This window comes from Hyperolius riggenbachi, chromosome 5 (genome assembly GCF_040937935.1).
Source record: "Hyperolius riggenbachi isolate aHypRig1 chromosome 5, aHypRig1.pri, whole genome shotgun sequence".
Taxonomy (NCBI): Eukaryota; Metazoa; Chordata; class Amphibia; order Anura; family Hyperoliidae; genus Hyperolius; species Hyperolius riggenbachi.
In genome coordinates this window covers 42,908,766-42,931,271 of record NC_090650.1, presented here as the reverse complement: position 1 = coordinate 42,931,271, position 22,506 = coordinate 42,908,766, and the positions used below count along the sequence as shown (strand labels likewise).

General features: G+C 50.4%; 1 protein-coding gene across 1 annotated transcript in view; it reads right to left on the bottom strand.

Moving 5' to 3' along the window:
- The window catches only part of LOC137518156 (macrophage mannose receptor 1-like), a 335,787-nt gene that overhangs the window by 196,934 nt on the left and 116,347 nt on the right, over positions 1-22,506 (bottom strand). Inside the window, exon 14 of the mRNA XM_068235568.1 lies at positions 9,370-9,466. Coding sequence (XP_068091669.1) covers positions 9,370-9,466 — 97 coding nt within the window. The remainder of the gene's footprint in view (positions 1-9,369; positions 9,467-22,506) is intronic.

The window sequence follows — 22,506 nt, the reverse complement described above, 5'->3', positions numbered from 1 at the left end:
CGGTTTAGCGGTGGTTTTCGCCGCTGCCACATGTACTTTGTGTGCTCCGTCCCTTCCCTTTCCTCCATTTGCGGCCCCTCCTTCAGTAAGTTCTGTTTACATTCGGGCTCACCGCATTGCACTGCTGCGCAGTGAGCCGCAAAGAAGAGGCGGCGAGTGTTCGGGCCTGTACCAGCAAGTGTGACATCACTTCCTGTCAGGCAACGTTACTAGGCAACACTCATTGCCTCTTCCTTGTGTCTCACCGCGCGGCAATACCAATACGGTGAGCCCGAATGGAATCGGAAGTTACTTGAGCAGGGGGCCACGAGCGGAGGGAGGGGGGAGGGACGGAGCAGGTAACAGCAGCAGGGAGGGAGATCTGGAGGCTGCAGCACTGGCTGACCTGTACACTGGCGGTTCTGTACACTAGCTGACCTATTGCTGACCTGTACACTGGCTGGTCTGTACACTGGCTGACCTATGGCTGACCTGTACACTGGCTGACCTATGCATTGACTGACCTATGGCTGACCTGTACACTGGCTGACCTATACATTGACTGACCTATACACTGGCTGACCTATGGCTGACCTGTACACTGGCTGACCTATGGCTGACTTGTACACTGGCTTACCTGTACACTGGCTGACCTATGGCTGACCTGTACACTGGCTGACCTGTACACTGGCTGACCTATGGCTGACTTGTTCACTGGCTGACCTGTACACTGGCTGACCTATGGCTGACCTGTACACTGGCTGACCTATGGCTGACCTGTACACTGGCTGACCTGTAAACTGGCTGACCTATGGTTGACCTGTACACTGGCTGACTTATACACTGGCTGACCTATGGCTGACCTATACACTGGCTGACCTATGGCTGACCTGTACACTGGCTGACCTATGGCTGACTTGTACACTGGCTGACCTGTACACTGGCTGACCTATGGCTGACCTGTACACTGGCTGACCTGTACACTGGCTGACCAATGGCTGACTTGTACACTGGCTGACCTATGGCTGACTTGTACTTTGGCTGACCTGTACACTGGCTGACCTATGGCTGACCTGTACACTGGCTGACCTATGGCTGACCTGTACACTGGCTGACCTATGGCTGACCTGTACACTGGCTGACCTATACACTGGCTGACCTATGGCTGACCTGTACACTGGCTGACCTATGGCTGACTTGTACACTGGCTGACCTGTACACTGGCTGACCTATGGCTGACCTGTACACTGGCTGACCTATGGCTGACCTGTATACTGGCTGACCTGTACACTGGCTGACCTATGGCTGACCTGTACACTGGCTGACCTATGGCTGACCTGTACACTGGCTGACCTGCCATACCTGACAGCTACCTGGCAGGCACTGACCCGGCTGTACACGTCCTACAGCACGCCTGTAGCCGGGAGAGCACTGCGCATACCGTACGACGTCATGCGCATGAAATAATGAAGTCATACGCATGCGCAGTGCACTCCTGGCCATGGTTGCGTTCTGTAGGATGCGCACAGCCCGGCCAGTGCCTGTGCAGTAAGCCCGACTCTGGCGACTTGGATTAGGATCCCAGGGGCTTTCAGGTATTATAGGGGGGCGAGAGAAGAGAAAGGGCAGAGCAGTGGGCCCCAGGACAGGTTACAGTATATGCCTGCTCCCCCCATTTCTCTTCCTTTATTCACATCTGGCATAGGCTGACCAGGCGTCCTCTTTTGCCCGGACAATTCAAAAACCCAGAAGGACGGCCCGGACAGGTCGGAAAAAGTGGACCTGTCCGGGCCGTCCTTCTGGGTTTTTGAATTGTCCGGGGGAAGAGAGCCGAACAGGAGTAAGCCGAGCAATTAGCCACTTCATTGCGGCTCTTTAGTGAGCCAGACTTCCCATCACTAACCTAACCACTATTTTGGGCAAGAGAAGAGTCTCTGCCAGAGAGTCTTTGGCAGGCTGCTCCTCTGGTTGCTCCTGTGAGTCATGAGTCGACTCATGAGTCAAAGTTTGCTGGCCTAGAATCTAGGCCAGCAATCTTTGACTCATGAGTCGACTCATGGGAGCAGCCAGAGGAGCAGCCTGCCAGAGATTCTCTACAGCACGTGGAACCAGAGAGAGCCAGAGAGCAGAGGGAGGAGGCAGAGAAATTCAGCGAGGAGGGAGTCAGGAGGTTGGACTGGGAACACTCGGAGGAGCAGAGCAGGAGAAGGGTTGTCTATGGAGGGGTGAGTGCGAGATGAGCTCAGAACATCCTCTCTGCCCTAAAAGATAGACAACAGCATGATAACCGTTATTAAATAAAATGGACCTGAACTCAGAACATGCTTTCTGCTCTAAAAGATCCACAACTACACAACAGCATAATGCCCTTTATTAAAGTGGACCTGAACTCAGAACATGCTCTAAAATATACCTCTGCCAGAGGTAACGGTTCGTGCAGTTATGTGTCGGAGGAAACTGTTGTTGCATTTCATTTGTCAGAGTTAACGGTTGCTGCATTTATCATTTTGACAGTCATTGTTGTCTAATTGCATTTTGTGGTCTGCCGGCCCTCCACCATGTGGTCTGGAAAAAAAACCAGCCCTCCATGCCCGCGAAGTTGGACAGCACACTGCTAGGGTCTTGTATATTTGGCCCTACCCATGACCACGCCCACATGCTGATGTGATCGTCCTCTTTTTTCGAAATCAAAATATGGTCACCCTAATCTGGTATCCTTTAACCTTTTCAACATGAGAATAGTTGAAATCTATGCCCTGTTTATGTCTGCCTTAGCCTGCCAGGGCGTAGATTTCAACTTCTGCATTCCGCACGTCACACGGACCTGCCGCTACCGCCAATCTGGCCACTCTCCTGCCATCGCAGCTCACTCGCTCTGCTGTCGGTATGACAGCAAAGCTCCGTGGGTCGGTTAGCAGACGATTTAATTGGCTCCTGATCCTGTGATCATTTTAAGCTCCTGACCAACTCACAGGTGAGTGAGCTGCAGTGGCGGTAGAGTGGTAACGAATGGCGGTAGCGGTGGGTGCATGCGGCATTCCGTTGGTAAGCCTGGTATTTGTACCAGCAGTCTCTGGTCCTTAAAGGGAACCAGAGACGAAGCACCCTTGTGTATTTTACCATCTATATCAGTAAGAACATTACAGAAAACAATTTCCCTGCTCTCCGTTTGATCCTCACTGCTAAAAGTGTCTGTTAACAGCTGTGATAAGAATCCCGGACTGAGCATTCAGTCTGGCTTTGCAGGGAATAATTATAGCTGAGTCATTATAGCAGAGCCACAAGGGGGGAGGCTTGGACTTGAAAAGACACCAGAGAAGACAGACTCAGCTATAATCTTTCTGTAGCAAAGCTAGACTGAGTGCTCAGTCTGGGATTCTTATCAGAGGTGATAACAGTCAGATTAAACAGAGAACAATGAAGCAAAGAGCAGATTAGGTGTTTACTGTCATGTTCCCACTGATTTATAAGGTAAAATACAAGAGGGTGCTTCATCTCTGGTTCTCTGGCCTGAGACTGCTGGTAATTAAGTCATTAAAGTGGCCTGCATGCGCTGTAACTCTAGCCCTCCCTCCCTGCATAGTCGCCAGCGTATGGTAACAGAGGGACTTAAAACTCACCAGCTCGCTGATTCCAGTCAGAGGCGTATCTAATGGGGTGCAGATATGGCACCTGCCATGGGCGCCCCTGCCTCTCACCTCCCAATGGGCGCAAATTGCCCTGTCACTCCTGCCGCTATAGGTTCGCCAAAAGCGCTCCATGCAAATGCCCCCACCTCCCCATATGCAAGCCACCAGCTCCGGTGATCCGTCCTTGCTGTCTCTCACCTCGCCAATCCCCATGGAGCGGCGGGTCACCTGACTCCCCTAGATTAACTTTTGCTGCTGCCGTTCCGCTTCCTGAGGACTCCTGATTGGCTAGCGCGGCATCAGCTCTCCTATGATTGGCCGCGTGGTTCCAGAATGTTGCTGCGGCTGATGGGGACAACATAAACATCCACAGACGCTAGCGTGCATCAATGAATGGTCAGTCAGAGCTGATGCCGCACTGGCTAGCCAATCAGGAGTCCTCAGGAAAAGGAACGGATGCAGCAAAAGTTTATCTAAGGGAGTCGGGCGACCCGCCGCTCTATGGGGATGTGAGAGACAGCATGGACGGATCACCGGAGCTGGTGGCCTGCATATGGAGAGCCGGGGGGGAGGGGGGGGGGGGGGCGGTGGAATGAAGAGCACTGACGCTAGACAGAGGCAAAGCTCAGCTAAATTCAAATTGGGTAAGGGTATTTTATATATAATATATGCTTGTGAGTTTTGGTGGGTGAGGTAGGTCAGGCAGGAGAGCCCAGAGAATGTGTGTGTGTGTGTGTGTGTGTGTGTGCGTGCGTGCGTGCGTGCGTGTATAGTGTGTGTGTGTGTGTGTGTGTGTGTGTGTGTGTGTGTGTGTGTGTGTGTGTGTGTGTGTAGTATGTGTATATGTGCAGTGTGTGTGTGTGTGTGTGTGTGTATGTGCTATAGTGTGTGCCTGTGTGTGTGTGTGTGTGTGTGTGTGTGTGTAGTATGTGTATATGTGCAGTGTGTGTGTGTGTGTGTGTGTAGTATGTGTATATGTGCAGTGTGTGTGTGTGTGTGTGTGTGTGTGTGTGTGTGTGTGTGTGTAGTATGTGTATATGTGCAGTGTGTGTGTGTGTGTGTGTGTGTGTGTGTGTGTGTGTGTGTGTGTGTGTGTGTGTGTGTGTGTGTGTGTGTGTGTGTGTAGTATGTGTATATGTGCAGTGTGTGTGTGTGTGTGTGTGTGTGTGTGTGTGTGTGTGTGTGTGTGTGTGTGTGTGTGTGTGTGTGTGTGTGTGTGTGTGTGTGTAGTATGTGTATATGTATATGTGCAGTGTGTGTGTGTGTGTGTGTGTGTGTGTGTGTGTGTGTGTGTGTGTGTGTGTGTGTGTAGTATGTGTATATGTGCAGTGTGTGTGTGTGTGTGTGTGTGTGTGTGTGTGTGTGTGTGTGTGTGTGTGTGTGTGTGTGTGTGTGTGTGTAGTATGTGTATATGTGCAGTGTGTGTGTGTGTGTGTGTGTGTGTGTGTGTGTGTGTGTGTGTGTGTGTGTGTGTGTGTGTGTGTGTGTGTGTGTGTGTGTGTGTGTGTGTGTGTGTGTGTGTGTGTGTAGTATGTGTATATGTGCAGTGCGTGTGGTGGTGTGTCTGTGTGTGTGTGTGTGTATGTGTATGTGAGTGTGTGTGTGTGTGTGTGTGTGTGTGTGTGTGTGTGTGTGTGTGTGTGTGTGTGCGTGTGTAGTATGTGTATATGTGCAGTGTGTGTGTTGATTAAAAGTGTGTTTGTAAATGTGCAGTGTATGTATGTATGTGCAGTGTATGTGTGTGTTCATTAAAGGTGTGGGGTGGATTAGATCTACCTACCTGGGGCTTCATTCAGCCCTATAATACTTTTAAGTCTCTCACTGTAGTGCTGCCCTCCATGGTGCTGCTGTCCACTACATAGGTTTGGCTACTACACGTGCATCTACAATACTTTTTGGTTGCGTTCCTGTGGCCGAGTGCATTCTGCAGTTGCACAGTTTAAGTGTTTGTGAACGGCACAGCCACAGAGTGATCCTGGCTATGGGAATGTGATCGAGAGGGGCGTGTGGATGCATGCACAGACACAGTAGCCCGGGACCACAGCTGTGTTTGGGGATCTTTTGGAGAGGTCAGGGGCACTCTGGAGGCCAGCAAAACAACAGTAAGGGACCTGATAGTCTGCAAGGGTCTGGAAGAAGTCCCAGGTAAGTAAATCTAATCTCCTGCCCCAGCTTGAAAATTCATAAAGTGTGGGGGAAGGGACAAAGCTGAGGGGGTTTGGAGATATAGAACATCATTACATTTCTGTGTGTGTGTGGGTGGGGGTGGGGGGGAAGGTCTGTTTGGAAACTTTGCGTAATTAAAAATGTGTGGGGTGGAGGGTGGGGTTTAGAAATAACATACATTATTATTATTTTTGGGGACGGCAGGCATGTTGAATAGACAGTAAGTGATCACATTTGTGTGTGGGGAGCTTTCGAGAGGCAGTCCGGTACACTAATTTGTGGTTGAGGTGTAGGGGGGGGGCGCAATTTCAGTGTTTGCCATAGGCGCCATTTTGCCTAGATACGCCTCTGATTCCAGTGATGCGTCTCTATGGTAACAGGGTATCACATGACATGCCGTTGGGACATGCCAGCATATTACACGCTGGCAGCTAGCGTGTAATAAGCTGGCACGTCCTGACGTTGTGTCATGTGACGCTCTGTTGCCATGGAGATGCAATGCTGGAATCAGCTATCAGGTGAGTAAGTCCCCCTGTTACCGCACGCTTTCAATTCTGCAGGGAGGGAGGGCCGGAGTTACTGCGCACATGGGCTGGATACGGCTCGGGGGGCGTAATTTGGCCAGTGCTGTATTAAAGCGCACCTGAACTCAGAACGTCCTCTCTAAAAGATACACAACAGCATAGTAACCTTTGAACTAAAAATATTTCTTTGTTACAACTGATAAAAACCCTAAAATAAATCTGCACAGTTTCTACTTCCTGATTCATGGAAGGAAGCAGACATATTGTTAACATCCTGTGCTTTCAAATGAGCTTATCTGCCATCTCTGCCATTGGCAGTCATGTCACACAGGGGAGAAGATCAAATTACAACTTGTGAGTAGACACCAATGAGGGGGAATTAGACAGGCTAAAATCTCTAAATACATAGAGGGGACATTTCTCAATGTTATCCTTGTGTCCGGTGCAAGAGTTCAGGTCCACTTTAAAGAAAACCTGAGCCAAAGTTCAGAAAGAGATACTTACCTAAAAAGACGGAAGCGTCTGGATTCTACTGAGGCTTCCCTCGGCGTCCTCTAGTCCCCTGACCACCAAGCGCGGACTCTCTACATAACAGGGCCGTGCTCCTCTTCTGTTACGAGCGTACTGATGACAGAAGTGGAGCGCTACCCCGATAAGATTGCTGAATATCCCTTGATGGTAATCTTCCGGGGGTCCGCGCTCGGCAAGGGGAGACCGCAGGATGCTGAGGGAAACCTCAATAGGATCTAGAGCATACATGTCAAACTCAGGCCCATGGGCCAAATCTGGCCCTCAGAGCCATTAAATTTGGCCCTCAAGTGCTTTCCCCACTTTGCATTATGTTTGGCCCACTCTAGACCACTACGGACGTTATATGGGAGGTGAAGCCCTAGATCACCAGGGAAGCCATATGAGGGAAAGAGAGGGGTGATAGACACCAGGGAACTGTATAGGGGAGGGAGGGAGGCATTAGACACCAGAGAACTGTATAAGGGAGAGGAGGAGGCCACTAGACACCAGGGAACTGTATAGGGGAGGGAGGCATTAGACACCAGAGAACTCTATAAGGGAGAGGAGGAGGCCACTAGACACCAGAGAACTGTATAGGGGAGGGAGGGAGGCATTAGACACCAGAGAACTGTATAAGCGAGAGTGGAACTGTATAGGGGAGGGAAAGGGGGGCCACTAGACAACAGGGAACTGTATAAAGGAGGGAGGTGGCCACTGGACATTGAGGTTGGCCTGCGATTTGGTACCAAGCTTTAATTTCGGACCACTTTGAATTTGAGTTTGAAACACCTTATCTAGAGGCTTCCCTCTCTTTAGCGAAGAATATGTTTCAACCACATGTGAGTGTAAGTTTAATGCCTGGCACACACCATGCAATATCCCGTCAGACAGGCGACTCGAATCGATGATTTCAGAAAGGTCCGATCTGATTTCCCATTGTTTTTCTGCTCAATTTTTTTATACAAATGATTGGAAAAGCAGTCAGAAAAAGGATCGGAAAACAGATCAGAAACAGATCAGTTGGAAATGATCGATTCGAGCCATCTATCTGATGGGTGTAACGATTGGTGTCAGCACACAGAGAGAATCTGATTATTGATGATCTGCAGAATCATCAACAATACAGATGTATACCTGATTATGGATGATCTGCAGAATCACCACTAATATTAGTATGACTAACCTCTGGACACCTAATGAAGTGTAAGTGTTTGGTGCAACTGTAGGCTATCTTCCGTGGGGCGGGAAACACAGATAACTTCAGCCAGAGACCACCTGAGGAGCAGGTGGCCCTCGGCTGTGCAGGGACTATCTCCTTAAGAGAGGGGATAGAGATAATCTGGCAGCCATTGATTCCCTGGTAAACTGGTAATCAGTCTGTACTGCAGCCAGGGGACTCCTATGGGGTTGAGGCCACTGGTTGCACTGCAGGAAGGACTCTCTGAGGAGCAAGAGTCCTTGCAGCTAACTGACACTTGGTGGAATAGTGTCACGGGTAGTACAGACAGACTGAACACTCGGAGGATGAGTGACAGCCAGGAGGGTCAGGCAGGCCAGGTCGGCAACACACGAGCAGATAAGGTACAAAGACAGAAGGCTGATTCGGTAACCGGGTACAGGCAAGGTTGGCAACTGGTAGGCAGATAGGCAGAGGTACCGAATCAGAAAGCAAGAGAGAGGTCGACAGAGCAAATGGTCATAACAGATATAAAGCACAATCCTAGTCTGGGGTGTGAGGTCCTTGGTCTCGACACCCAGGAACTAGTCTAAGGAATAACACAGTATCCTATGCTTGGGTGTGAGGTCCTTGGTCTCAACACCCTGGAACTGGTCTAAAGTATAACACAGCAATGACACAGTAATCCTAAGCTTGGGTGTGAGGTCCTTGGTCTCAACACCCCGGAACTGGTCTAAAGTATAACACAGCAATGACACAGTAATCCTAAGATTGGGTGTGAGGTCCTTGGTCTCAACACCCCGGAACTGGTCTAAGGTATAAAACAGCAATGACACAGTAATCCTAAGCTTGGGTGTGAGGTCCTTGGTCTCAACACCCTGGAACTGGTCTAAAGTATAACACAGTAATAACAAGAGCGTAATCTGGCTAAGTGTGAATTCCTAGGTCCACCTGGTTCTAACACACTGTAGGATCTGACTGAGTTCTGAGTGCTCACACGTAAGTTTTCGCAACGGCAGACAACCAGCAACTGACAAGCAAGATCTATATATACTACAGCGCTCCTCAGCACCGCCCCCAGCCACTCAGCCAATCAGGAGTTCCGCTGGAATCAGCTGATCGTCCTGATCAGCTGATACCTCTCCTGCTGGCATAAAGGTCCTGTCCTCTAGCGCGCACGCGCGTAGCTCTCCATCTGTGTGCACTAGAAGGCCCAGGCAAACAGGACGCATGCTGCTGTGCGGAAACCGCTGATCTGAATGCGGAGACAACCGCCCCGCCGCCAGACCGCGCGGTGGCATCTCCGCTATTTATTACAATGGGAAATTGCATGGTGTGCACCAGGTATAACACTTTATTTAGGAATCATAGAGGCATAACTTACAGCTGTACCATCGGACCACTGGAAGCCTTTATCAGGATCACTGTTCCACAGACCAATCCAAAAAGTCTGCATGTTCTCCTGATAGTCAACACTGGGCCTATAACAGTTAGCAAAAAAGTCAGTTAGTTTTTCTTGTTTGCACTGTAGTGAGAAAAACGAATTTTTCATAGTCATTTAATGAAGCCAAACCATAAAATAATAATAATAGTAGTAATCAGAGGCGCTTCTAGAGACCAGTTGACCAGCGAATTGCCTAGAGCGCCAGATTTATGGCAGGCGCTTTGAGGGAAAAAAAAGGTTATTTTTCCTGTCCTTAGAGACTGAAAACTTAGGGAGCGGAGATAAAAAGTTCTAATGAAAGCCTTTGCTGCTCAGCCTCAAATAAGGAATCTACAAACCTTTTGTCTACAACACTTTGTATGGCATTCCCTAATGTTAGTGTTATCTCGAGATCTAAAGTGTGTCTGTGTGACTCCTGTCCTGCCCGCCCCTCCTTATGACTTGAAAAGAAGAGAGTAGGATGGTGTCTGTGTGCATTCCAGAACGGACTAGCCAGGAGGAAGGAGGGAGATTTTCCCCCAGGCTGCTGGTACAATATACTGTATAAGGCAATGTGAAGCACTAGGCTGGTTGATGTACAATTTGATGGCAAGCTGGTAAATGTACACAGCATGATGCAGAAGAGAGGCTTGCCTCCTACAGTGTCCTTAGAAAAAAACCTCTGTCTGCTTTCTCATCATTGTAAATACTGCATGTGGTCAGCTAGATAAGGTATTACACAGGTTGAAAAGTTTTTGACAGTCCCTAGACTCCATGTGGCTGCTGCAGCCTTGTGTGAGAGACAGGCAGGACAGGAGTCACATTACAGGCAAGTCGCCTCTGTGTTATGTGGCTGCAATACAGATACGTTCTCTGCTCCATGTCAGGCTATTCTCAGTCACTCTTCACTCCTCCTCTCTCCCTCATTCACCCTTGTTCCCCCCCCCCCCCCCCCTTCCCCTAGTGCTGGCTGTCTTTTCCTCCTCTCAAATCAAATTAAAGATAGCTTTATTGGCATGACCAAGATTAATTACAGGTATTGTCAAAGCAAGGGGAAAAGGGGGACATGGAAGGGGGGTGGGGTAGGGGGACAATGGCTAAGCAGTGTGTGGATATTTTTTAGGTTTACAGTTCTGTTATGCTCCTCTCAGTCTGTGGCATGCTGTGACATAGTGTGCAGCGGTTGTCACTGTGGTTTCCTCTTCTCCCAGTAAGATATATGTTTTTCTCTCATCTTCTAATGTGAGAAAATCTGGGAATAGTTCCAACAATTTCTTAAAGTAAGTGTCCCTGGTTGCAGTATATTTGGGGCAGTGCAGCAGGAAGTGAAGTGGCTTTAATCCTCAAGGGTTTTCTGCTCACAGTGTTGGCATAGTCTCTCCCAGGGGCGTAGCTAGAAATCATGGGGTCCCATAGCAAAGTTTTGGTGTGCCCCCCCCCAAAAAAAAATAATTAAAAGGCACCCTTTTTCCTATCTCCATAGTAATCCCCCCAGTATAGATAGCCAGTAGCAGCCCCCCAAAGCAGGGCATTGTTGTCACCTCAGGCAAGAAGACCTGTGTCTCCTCCACCCCAAAAGTACATAATGTATATACACACAGGCTTTAAAACAAAAACAAAAAAAAGATTTCTCTCAAGAATAAGCTTATAGTGAAAACATTAGACCGTGACTATGGCAGGATTAGTGATTGCGGCAGGATTTGTGAGATCGTCTAAGGACAGTTAGAGACAGGACGATGTACTCTGTAAAGTGCTGTAGAAGATGTCAGTGCTGTATAAATACACGTGGTAAGCACTCACACTGGGTCTCCAGTTTCTAATACCAGCCAGGGCACTGCCTGCATGGAGTTTGTAGGGTTTGCCCATGTCTGGGTATGTTTCCTTCAGGAACTCCAGTATCCTACCACATCCCAAAAACATACAGGTAAATAAATTGTCTTCCCCCTAATTTGATCCTAGACTATGATGGACATATGACTATGGTAGGGGTTCAATTGTGAGCCCATCTGAGGAACATTTACTAACAATATATATATATATATATATATATATATATATATATATATATATATATATATATATATATATATATATATATATATATATATATATATATATATAAAATGGTAGGAAATTAGACTAGGACTATGGTAGGATTAAATTGTGAGCTACTCTGATGACAGTCAGTGACATGACTATGTACTCTGTAAAGTGCTGCAGAAGATGTCAGTGATATAAATGCATAATAATTATGCTGCTGGGAGAAGTCCCAGGGTGCTTCTGAGGGAGGGTGGTGGACTGGGAGAGATACCCGGGTGCTTCTGAGGGAGGTTGGGGACTGGGAGAAGTCCCAGGGTGCTTCTGAGGGAGGGTGGGGGACTGGGGAGAGGTCCCTGGGTGTCGCTGAGGGAGGGTGGGGACTGGGAGAGGTCCCAGAGTGCTTCTGAGGGTGGGTGGTGGACTGGGAGAGGTCCCAGTGTGCTTCTGAGGGAGGGTGGTGGACTGGGAGAGGTACTCGGGTGCTTCTGAGGGAGGGTGGGGACTGGGAGAGGTCCCTGGGTGCTTCTGAGGAAGGGTGGTGGACTGGGAGAGGTCCCAGGGTGCTTCTGAGGGAGGGTGGGGGACTGGGGAGAGGTACCTGGGTGTCGCTGAGGAAGGGTGTCGACTGGGAGAGGTCCCAGGGTGCTTCTGAGGGAGAGTGGGGACAGGGAGAGGTCCCAGGGTGCTTCTGAGAGAGGGTGGTGGACTGGGAGAGGTCCCAGTGTGCTTCTGAGGGAGGGTGGGGACTGGGAGAGGTCCCAGGGTGCTTCTGAGGGAGGGTAGGGACTGGGAGAGGACCCAGGGTGCTTCTGAGGGAGGGTGGGGAAAGAAAGACTTCATCCTACCTGCCCTTGCATCTCTTCATCGTCATCCATTCCTGCTGCCAGATGGGGCAGGGCTTACATCAGTAGGAGGTGGGGCTTCTCGCGGCCATGGGCGGGGCTTATTCTCTCCGCTCTCCTGTCTCTGTGTCATTTCTCCTGTCTCTCTGTGTCCCCTGCAGTACTCTGTGGACATGGACAGTTCTGTCACAGGTTAGGGCACAGGCAGAACCAGGGCAGGCAAAGTACTGAGCCATCAAAGTTTGATAGAGGGGTGAAGCCACAGCGGGAACGTGAAGGGGCGGAGTCAGGCTCCAGTACACTGAGCACAGTTCCTCTCTCTTTTTCCTGGCCATGTAATGACAATTGTCGGCCAGATCAATGGCAGTGAGGCGACAGGTGGAGATATAGTCCCAGTTTCACCTGCCTGCCTCACTGCAATAAGGAAGTAGGGCTGTCAGTAGCGCTGAAGGTCCCGGAGACTAAAAAATAAAAGTAAAGCACGGACTCACGGGCAAGGGCACCCCTTGTGGCAACCTTGTGGCAAGGGCCCTATAGCCTTGCTATGGTTGCTATAGTGATTTCTACGCCCCTGGTCTCTCCTCCCTGGGTTTGTACGTCTGTCTGTGTCTCCCAGACTCTATTTCGAGGTTGTGAGCACTCAATCTGTAGACACTCAGGATTTTCCTCTCTTGAGAGTTTTGGAGCTTTTCCAGGTATGGGGCCATTTTATATTCTCTTTGTAGAGACTGGTATATGGTTAGCTTTTGTTTTATTTCACACCTCCATTTTTCCACATAGTCCTCTTTGCTCTTGGCTGTGGTGTGTTTCATCTGCCTCTCTCTGGATAGTGTAATTGTTAAAGAAAATCTGTAACGAAAAAACCTCCCCTGGGGGGTACTCACCTCGGGCGGGGGAAGCCTCCGGATCCTATTGAAGCTTCCCCTGTCCTCCTTGGTCCCACAGTGGCGGTGAAAATCCTCCCTGAGCAGCAGCGATGTAAATATTTACCTTGTGGCTCCAGCGCAGGCGCAGTATCCGCTCCTTCCCACGGAAATAGGCGGAATTAGCCGTTCTCCGTCGCACCGCTCTACTGCGCAGGCGCAAGTCTCCTGCACCTGCGCAGTAGAGCGGACCCAACGGAGATCGGCTATTTCCGCCTATCTCCGTCAGAAGAGCCGCAACAGCGCCCCCACTGGAGCCTGGAAAGGTAAATATTGAACAGGCTGTCGGGTCTGTCAGGCCGCTGTTCGGAGGGCTGCAGCGAGACCTCCATGGGACAGAGGATGACGGGGGAAGCCTCATTAGAATACGGAGGCTTCCCCTCTCGAGGTGAGTACCCTCCAGGGGACGTTTTTCTTGTTACAGTGTTTCTTTAAGGGCTCTGCCTCTGGCACAGGCAACCTGGGTTCAAATCTCTGCTTCTTTCTACTCAGTAAGCCAGCACCTATTCAGTAGGAGACCTTGGGCAAGACTCCCTAACACTGCTACTGCCTACTGAGCAAGTCAGCACTGAGTCCGCCAGGAGAAAAGTAATTATAAATGTTCCTTGTTACTCTCTACTTTGCCCCCCCCCCAATCTTACCCTTACAATTGAATCACCCAATCTTATTATTAGTAACCCTAGCCTATAGCTGTCAATACATGCATTCATTTTTACAGACAGATTCTTTCAAAATGATTGAATATGGCGATTATCAACCACCACATCGATCAGAATTTCAATCAATCCATGGCAAAAATGTACCAAAAGTACAATCAAGCAGTACATTTTTACAATTGGACACAGCGGTATAGAGGCGGTAGATCGGCGGCTCGTAGTATTGCACTGAATAACTACTGTAATACAATTATTTTCTGGTGAAAAGCTGCCGCATTGCGAATATTTTCATGGAGAGGGCGGGGGGGGGGGGGGGCGCCACAGGTTTCCTTGCCTGGAGTGACAAAATGGCCAGAGGCGCCCCTGGTAATAATAATAATACAGAAACCCAAACTGGAAATTGCAGATCAGATCTTACCAATCTGCACGAAAGCATGAGTTCCCAATCCCAGTTTACAAGTAATGTGATTACCGACATCAATCAATACAATATAGGGTACTGGGAAAAAAACACAAAGACAACGGGAGCCCAAATTGTGCAGTATATCACAGGTAGATGGATAAATAAAGTGTTTGAAAGGGAATACTCACAAGGGTGGGTTGCACACGGGGCAACCGACCACTTCAAGCAGGTGGAGTGTCTTATACCGGACTCCACTCAGGTAAGCCAGTGATTCCACCTCAAGTATGGTGCATGGAACGCCCCTCACTGAAACGTAGAGGGGAGTATGACAGCGAGTATGAGGTGCCCCGAATGCGGCTAGTAGACTGCAGTGGCACTTCGTTTGGCCTGAGGAAGTGGGCTAGATCCCACGAAACGCATTGCCTGTGCTTATTAATAAACATTTCTGCTCAAAGTGAGTTATCGTCTATGAGGTAAACGTTTTATTTTTTAGTGTTTCTAACTCTTTTATACTTCATTGGGCGCCTCTTTACTCCTTTCTTCCACATCAATCGATACAAATTTAAAGTGACACTGAAGTGAAAAAAAAGATTATGATATAATGAGTTGTATGTGTAGTAGGGATAATTAATAGAACATTAGTAGCAGAAAGAAAAGTCTCATATTTTTTTTTTCAATTATATAGTTTTTTTTATAACATTGCATCATTCTCTAATATTTGCAGTTTACACGCTACACTCTACATTCTAAATAATTTCACAGAGCAGGCTAATGAACTTCTGAACTTTACTCTGCAAAATACAGTGACAGACACTTGAGATAAGCTTCAGAAGACAGAGCTCTCTGCCACTTTGAAGGTGGTGGAGCTCAGATAAGCTCTTTTGCATAGATAACAACTGGAGTTTCTTAACGCTTCCTGTACTGGAAACAATATTAGACTCATATCTCTGCTGCTAATGTTTTATTTCTTAGATGTACTACACATTAGTGGTGCTCAGCAGAGCTCGAATATTCGAGTAGCTCGAATATTCAAGCTCTTTTTCAGCTATTCGAGCTCGGTATTCGAGCTCCGAATAGCTGGAGCTATTCGAATGGGCTATCCGAGTACACTCGAATAGCCCATTCACTATTCGAGCTATTCGAGCAACCCGGCGCTATTCGAGCTCGGTACCGAGCTCGAATAGCGTCATAGCCCAGATTGATGTCCTTAGAGCCAATCAGAGGGCTCCCAGGCCCTCTGACGGCAGCCAATCACAGAGGGGGACCCTGGCCAGCCCCTACCCTATAAATAGCGGCCGCCATGTTCCGTTTCTCCATGCTTGCCTGAGACTTGTACAGAGAGAGAGTTGCTCCTTTGTGCTTTGGCTTAGCAAGTGCTCTATTGTGATCATTTACCTAGCGTTTTTGCTCACCTACACCTGCCATATACACCTATATTGTTGTTAGTTAGATAGACATTGTATTTTAGTTAGTAGCTTGTGTGTTACATTAGAGACAGGCAGCTGCTGCAAGCTTACAGGTTTAGGCCTCAGGGGGGCCTTGCCTCTGTGGGCAGCTGTCCTCTGTTTATTTCTCTCATCTATACCAGTATTTCTGCTGTCCTTTACTAATAGTATTGTAGTTATACTGTACTAGGAGTAGGACACTCACTGACTGTCACTGTTTATAGGCTACTAGCTAGCTCCTGCGTGTGTGCACTCACTCACTGTCTGTGTGTACACACACTCTATTTCCTTCTGATTACTGATAGATTATTGTTAGTTAGTTGTACTTACTTACTACTTACTCTTACTGTACCCATAGGGACACTCACTGTCACTGTTCATATAGGCTACTAGCTCCTGCGTGTGCGCACTGCACTCACTGTCTGAGTGTACACACACAACACACACTCTATTTCCTTCTGATCGCTGATTGATTATCGTAATTAGTTAGTTGTACTTACTGTTACTACTTACTCTTACTGTACTAGGAGTCTAGGACACTCAGTCACTGTGTTCATAGGCTACTAGCTCCTGCGTGCGTGCACTCACTGTCTGAGTGTACACACACCCACACTCCATTTCCTTCTGATCGCTGATTGATTATCGTAATTAGTTAGTTGTACTTACTGTTACTACTTACTCTTACTGTACTAGGAGTCTAGGACACTCAGTCACTGTGTTCATAGGCTACTAGCTCCTGCGTGCGTGCACTCACTGTCTGAGTGTACACACACCCACACTCCATTTCCTTCTGATCGCTGATTGATTATCGTAATTAGTTAGTTGTACTTACTGTTACTACTTACTCTTACTGTACTAGGAGTCTAGGACACTCAGTCACTGTCCATAGGCTACTAGCTCCTGCGTGCGGTCACTCACTGTCTGAGTGTACACACACCACCCACACTCTATTTCCTTCTGATCGCTGATTGATTATTGTAATTAGTTAGTTCTACTTACTGTTACTACTTACTCTTACTGTACTAGGAGTCTAGGACACTCAGTCACTGTGTTCATAGGCTTCTAGCTCCTGCGTGCGTGCACTCACTGTCTGAGTGTACACACACCCACACTCCATTTCCTTCTGATCGCTGATTGATTATTGTAATTAGTTAGTTGTACTTACTGTTACTACTTACTCTTACTGTACTAGGAGTCTAGGACACTCAGTCACTGTGTTCATAGGCTACTAGCTCCTGCGTGCGTGCACTCACTGTCTGAGTGTACACACACCCACACTCCATTTCCTTCTGATCGCTGATTGATTATTGTAATTAGTTAGTTCTACTTACTGTTACTACTTACTCTTACTGTACTAGGAGTCTAGGACACTCAGTCACTGTGTTCATAGGCTACTAGCTCCTGCGTGCGTGCACTCACTGTCTGAGTGTACACACACCCACACTCCATTTCCTTCTGATCGCTGATTGATTATCGTAATTAGTTAGTTGTACTTACTGTTACTACTTACTCTTACTGTACTAGGAGTCTAGGACACTCAGTCACTGTGTTCATAGGCTACTAGCTCCTGCGTGCGTGCACTCACTGTCTGAGTGTACACACACTAAATTTACTTGTGATTACTACTGATTATTGTAACTGCTAGTTGTACTTCCTGACTGTTACTACTTACTTACTGTACTAGGGGACACTCACTCAGTCACCTCACCAACCAACCCACTCCATTGAAGTACCCCACTTTTCACCCGCCCTTTTAAAAAACTTTTGTCTATACGCCCAAAACATTGAAGATGTCTGGAAGTGGCAGCCAGCGCGGTTTGGGCAAGGGGAAGGGCAGCAAGGGAATCAGGAGGAGAGGGAGCAGCATTGTGGCAAGCCGCGGCCGCGGGCACGCCACCATGCACAGTTCCGCAGCAGCAGCAGCAGCGTCAGTGGCTAACATTCCTCCCATAGCCACTGGCCGTGGACGCCTTGGGCGCCGCCCAGCAGGAGCATCTGCAACTCACGCTGCAGAGACACAGCAGCAGCAGCGTGTAGCACCTGCTCCCATTTTCCTCCAGCCGGGTCGGAAACGTCCCATTGAGGAAAAGCATGCAGACACTGTGGTGCAACTCATGACGGAGGATGAGCAGCCCGCCATCAGCTCTGCATCTGAGGCCTCCACCCTCACCACCACCACCACCACCCCTGTTCGCAGCAGCCGCCCAGCAGGGTCTGGGGAGGAGGCCAGTTCACCGTCACTCGCCGACCTGTCATTCAGCAGTCTTTTGACCCCAGGCATCATGAGTAAATTGTCTGCTGTTGTTGGCGATCTTGAGGAGGAGATGCTGATGGGCACTTTGGGGGATGAGGGATTGGACAGCAAGACTGTGGCGACAGTCAAGCAGCCCATCCATGCATCAGGAGAGGAGTTTGGGGGGTCCTCATCCCAGCAGGACATGTTTCAGGAGGGGGAGGATGTTGATGACCCGGTGACAGACAGAGACTGGGTGCCACCACCTCCAGGGGATGTCGTCCTCAGCAGCTCTGAGGAGGAGGAGGAGGATGCTCTTGTGGGCCTTGCAAGGAGGCGCATCATTGCAAGCATTGGCAGCAGCAGTAGGCAGGTCCCACAGCCTGCTGGTGTCTCAGGCTCAGCAGCAGCAGCAGCAGCATCTGCCAGTACCACCACCAGCCGCACCCAAGCCCCACCCCCAACCACCACAGGGAGACAGGCAGCAGCGCTTCCATGCCGTAGGGGGATGTTTCTGTCTCCAATCTGGCGCTTTTTCACCATGCCCACAGTGTACAGCAAGTACGCCACTTGCAACCACTGTCAGCGGAAGTTGAGCAGAGGTGCAGACCCCTTAAAGTTCTGCACCAGCTCGCTCATCAACCACCTTGCTGCGAAACATTTCCACCAGCATCAGGAGTTCCAGAGGCTGAAGGCATCTGGTGCTGGCAGTGGCACCACACCCATCACTGCACAGCCTTCAGCAGCAGCAGCAACAGCAGCCACCCGCCCTCCTGCTCCTCCAGCAGCACCAGCAGGAGTGCGGAAACGCACTGCTCCTCCCCCCTCTGCAACTCCTGCCGCCGACACTGAGGCCTGTTCTGGCAGCCAGTCCTCAGTGGCCTCCTCCGCTGTGTCTGCTGATTCCCGTGCCAGCAAAAGGCCACGCCAGAGCCTTTTGAGCGAGTCCTTACAGGGGGTGGTTAGGGCTCTGCCTCCCAGCAGCCGTCGCGTGCGGCAGCTGAACGGCTTGCTGGCACGGGCCATGTGCTCCCAACTCCTGCCGTACACGCTCGTGCAGGAGGGGAGCGACATTCGTGCGCTGCTTGCTTGCGCAGCCCCAGACTGGCAGCTCCCCAGCAGACACTTTTTCTCCCGCAAGGCCATTCCTGCACTGCACCGCTTTGTGATGGCCAATGTGGAGCGAGGGCTGGAGCACGCGGTTGGTGAAAGGGTCCACGTCACCATGGACTCCTGGAGCAGCCGCTTCGGGACAGGCCACTACCTGTCCTTCACTGTCCACTGGGTCAGCTTGGTGGAAGGGGGTGAGGATGGGAGAGCAGCAGCGGGCACAGCAGCAGCAGCAACACAGTGGGTGGTGCCACCCCGCAGGGTCAGGGGAACTGCAGCAGGTTCCTCCAATCCTCTGCCATCCTCCGGCACACCTGGCCAAACCCCCCGCCTCAGCAGCAGCGTGAAGGCCCGCCACTGCCAAGCGCTGCTGCACTTGGTCAGCCTTGGGAAGACCAAGCTGACGGCAACCCATGTGTTGGCCAAACTCCAGGAGCAGGAGAGGATTTGGCTGACCCCCAGAGGCCTCAGAGTCGGAGAGGTGGTGGCCGACAATGGGGCCAATCTGGTTGCCGCAATAGACAGGGGAAACCTGACCCACATCCCCTGTCTTGCCCACGTGCTGAACCTGGTGGTGCAGAAGTTCCTGCGCACCTACCAGGGGATGGGCGAACTGCTGGAAACGGCAAGGAATGTTGTGCATCACTTCCGGCGCTCGGCTGCAGCCTGTGCGAGCCTGGAAGACGTGCAAAAGGAGCTGGATCTGCCACGCCATCGGCTGATCCTTGACGTTCCGACTCGCTGGAACTCCACCCTGGCGATGTTGGAGCGTCTGGTTGAACAGAGGCACGCTGTCAAACAGTACCTTGCCCTGGCCACTGTTTCCGCAGCTCAGAGAAGGGACAAGACCAGCAACATCCCGTCCATCGTCCCCGATGATGACTGGAGGCACATGCAGCAGGTGTGCTTTGTGCTGGCTCCCTTCCTGCAGGCCACAAACATGGTGAGCAGGGACCATGCTATGGTCTACGAGTGGGTGCCCCTGGTTTCTCTGCTGAACAGGGCCCTCGATGCTTTGCTGGAACAGGGAGCGGCAGCCTTGGACCAGCAGGAGCGGCAACCAGCTGCGCAGTCCACCTCTGAGGGGGAGGAGGAGGAGGACTTGGTGGAGGTCCCTGACCTGGCTGCTGATGAGGGGGATCAGCACAGCGCAGCTGAGTTGGTGCGGGGGTGGAGAGAGGATGAGGCGGCAGAGGAGGAGGATGAGGACAGCACTGACGTCGATGTGCCAGCAGACGTGGCCCGCCTCTTCCCAATGGCAGCGCACATGCTGACGTGCCTGCGCAGGGACCCCAGGGTGATCCAGATGAAGCAGAGGGAGGACATCTGGATCAGCATGATGTTGGACCCACGCCTCAAGGGGAAGTTGAGCCAGTTCCTGCCGCCTGCAGGAGGAGACCCAGCGCAACAAATAAGGGGCTTGCAGCAGGCCCATGTTGAGCGCTTGGAGGAAGCCTTCCCCCAGCCTTCCACCCCCACTGTCCAGCAGCCAGCACAGAGGCAGCAGCAGGTGCCTGCATCCAGCAGCAGCAAGCGCCCCACAGACCTGCTGTCTCTCAGCCACGAGCTCTACAGGACTGTAGAGGCTCCGGCAGCAGTGACTAGAGAGGAGATGCATGCAGCAGCATCCTCCTCCGGTCACAGCCAGCGCCTGACCCGCATGGTGGCTGACTACATGGGGTCGTACAGCGGGCTTGACAGCGATGCCCCTGTTGATCCCATGGAGTATTGGGTCAAGCGCATGGAGATCTGGAGCGAGCTGGCGCAGTACGCCCTGGAAGTGCTGTCCTGCCCCCCTTCCAGCGTGCTGTCCGAGCGCTGCTTCAGTGCAGCTGGTGGCGTGGTCACGAGAAACGCTCACGTCTGTTTCACAAGTCTGTGGACAGACTGACGTTTCTCAAGATGAACCAGGCGTGGGTGGAAGGCGAGTTCCTGGCCCCTGTTGTCGGCGAGAGGGGGACATGAACTGGCTGCCGGAACCATCGTTAATGTGCCTTACCACCCTTTACCACCTCCTGGCTCCTGCTCACTAAGCCAGCCTGGTTCACTTTGACTATTACGTCGCCTGCAGCCACACATTTTACACCTACAGTGGGCTGCTGTGTACTGCCCTTCTGCTGTCTGTCTGTGTTTCCCACTGCCAGGGTACACAGAATTACCTTCTTCTGCTGCCACTCTGCCACCAGCTATTACGTCAAACAATAGCTATATTGGTTGTAAAAGCAAAAACCAAAAAACCATTAAAAAAAAAAAAAGGTTTAATTTTTCTGAGGTGCCCGGGTTGAAAACTGTGTTGTCCCAGTTGTGTATTGGACACAATGTGGGCTGCACGACCGCTGTCTGGGACCTCCTGTTGTGTTTATTTACAGCCCTGGTATCACCGCTAGGTACCAGGGCTATTATGTCACGCTGCCTACCTGCTGCCACACTCACACTGCTCCTCCATACCTCCTCCTGCTGCTGCTGCTGCTGTCTGTCTGTGTTTCCCACTGCCAGGGTACACAGATGATTTACCTTCTGCTGCCACTCTGCCACCAGCTATTACGTCAAACAATAGCTGCTCGCCTACTCCTCCATTCCTCCTCCTGCTGCTGCTGTCTGTCTGTGTTTCCCACTGCCAGGGTACACAGAATTACCTTCTTCTGCTGCCACTCTGCCACCAGCTATTACGTCAAACAATAGCGATATTGGTTGCAAAACCAAAACCAAACAAACCATTAAAAAAAAAAAAGGTTTAATTTTTCTGAGGTGCCCGGGTTGAAAACTGTGTTGTCCCAGTTGTGTATTGGACACAATGTGGGCTGCACGACCCCTGTCTGGGACCTCCTGTTGTGTTTATTTACAGCCCTGGTATCACCGCTAGGTACCAGGGCTATTATGTCACGCTGCCTACCTGCTGCCACACTCACACTACTCCTCCATACCTCCTCCTGCTGCTGCTGCTGCTGTCTGTCTGTGTTTCCCACTGCCAGGGTACACTACACAGATGATTTACCTTCTGCTGCCACTCTGCCACCAGCTATTACGTCAAACAATAGCTGCTCACATTACTCCTCCATTCCTCCTGCTGCTGTTGCTGTCTGTCTGTGTTTCCCACTGCCAGGGTACACAGAATTACCTTCTGCTGCCACTCTGCCACCAGCTATTACGTCAAACAATAGCTATATTGGTTGCAAAACCAAAACCAAACAAACCATTAAAAAAAAAAAAAAGGTTTAATTTTTCTGAGGTGCCCGGGTTGAAAACTGTGTTGTCCCAGTTGTGTATTGGACACAATGTGGGCTGCACGACCGCTGTCTGGGACCTCCTGTTGTGTTTATTTACAGCCCTGGTATCACCGCTAGGTACCAGGGCTATTATGTCACGGCGAGCTGCCTGCCTCATTGACTGCCTGCTGCCACACACTCATCCTCCTCCTCCTGCTGCTGAATTTACCTCCTGCTGTC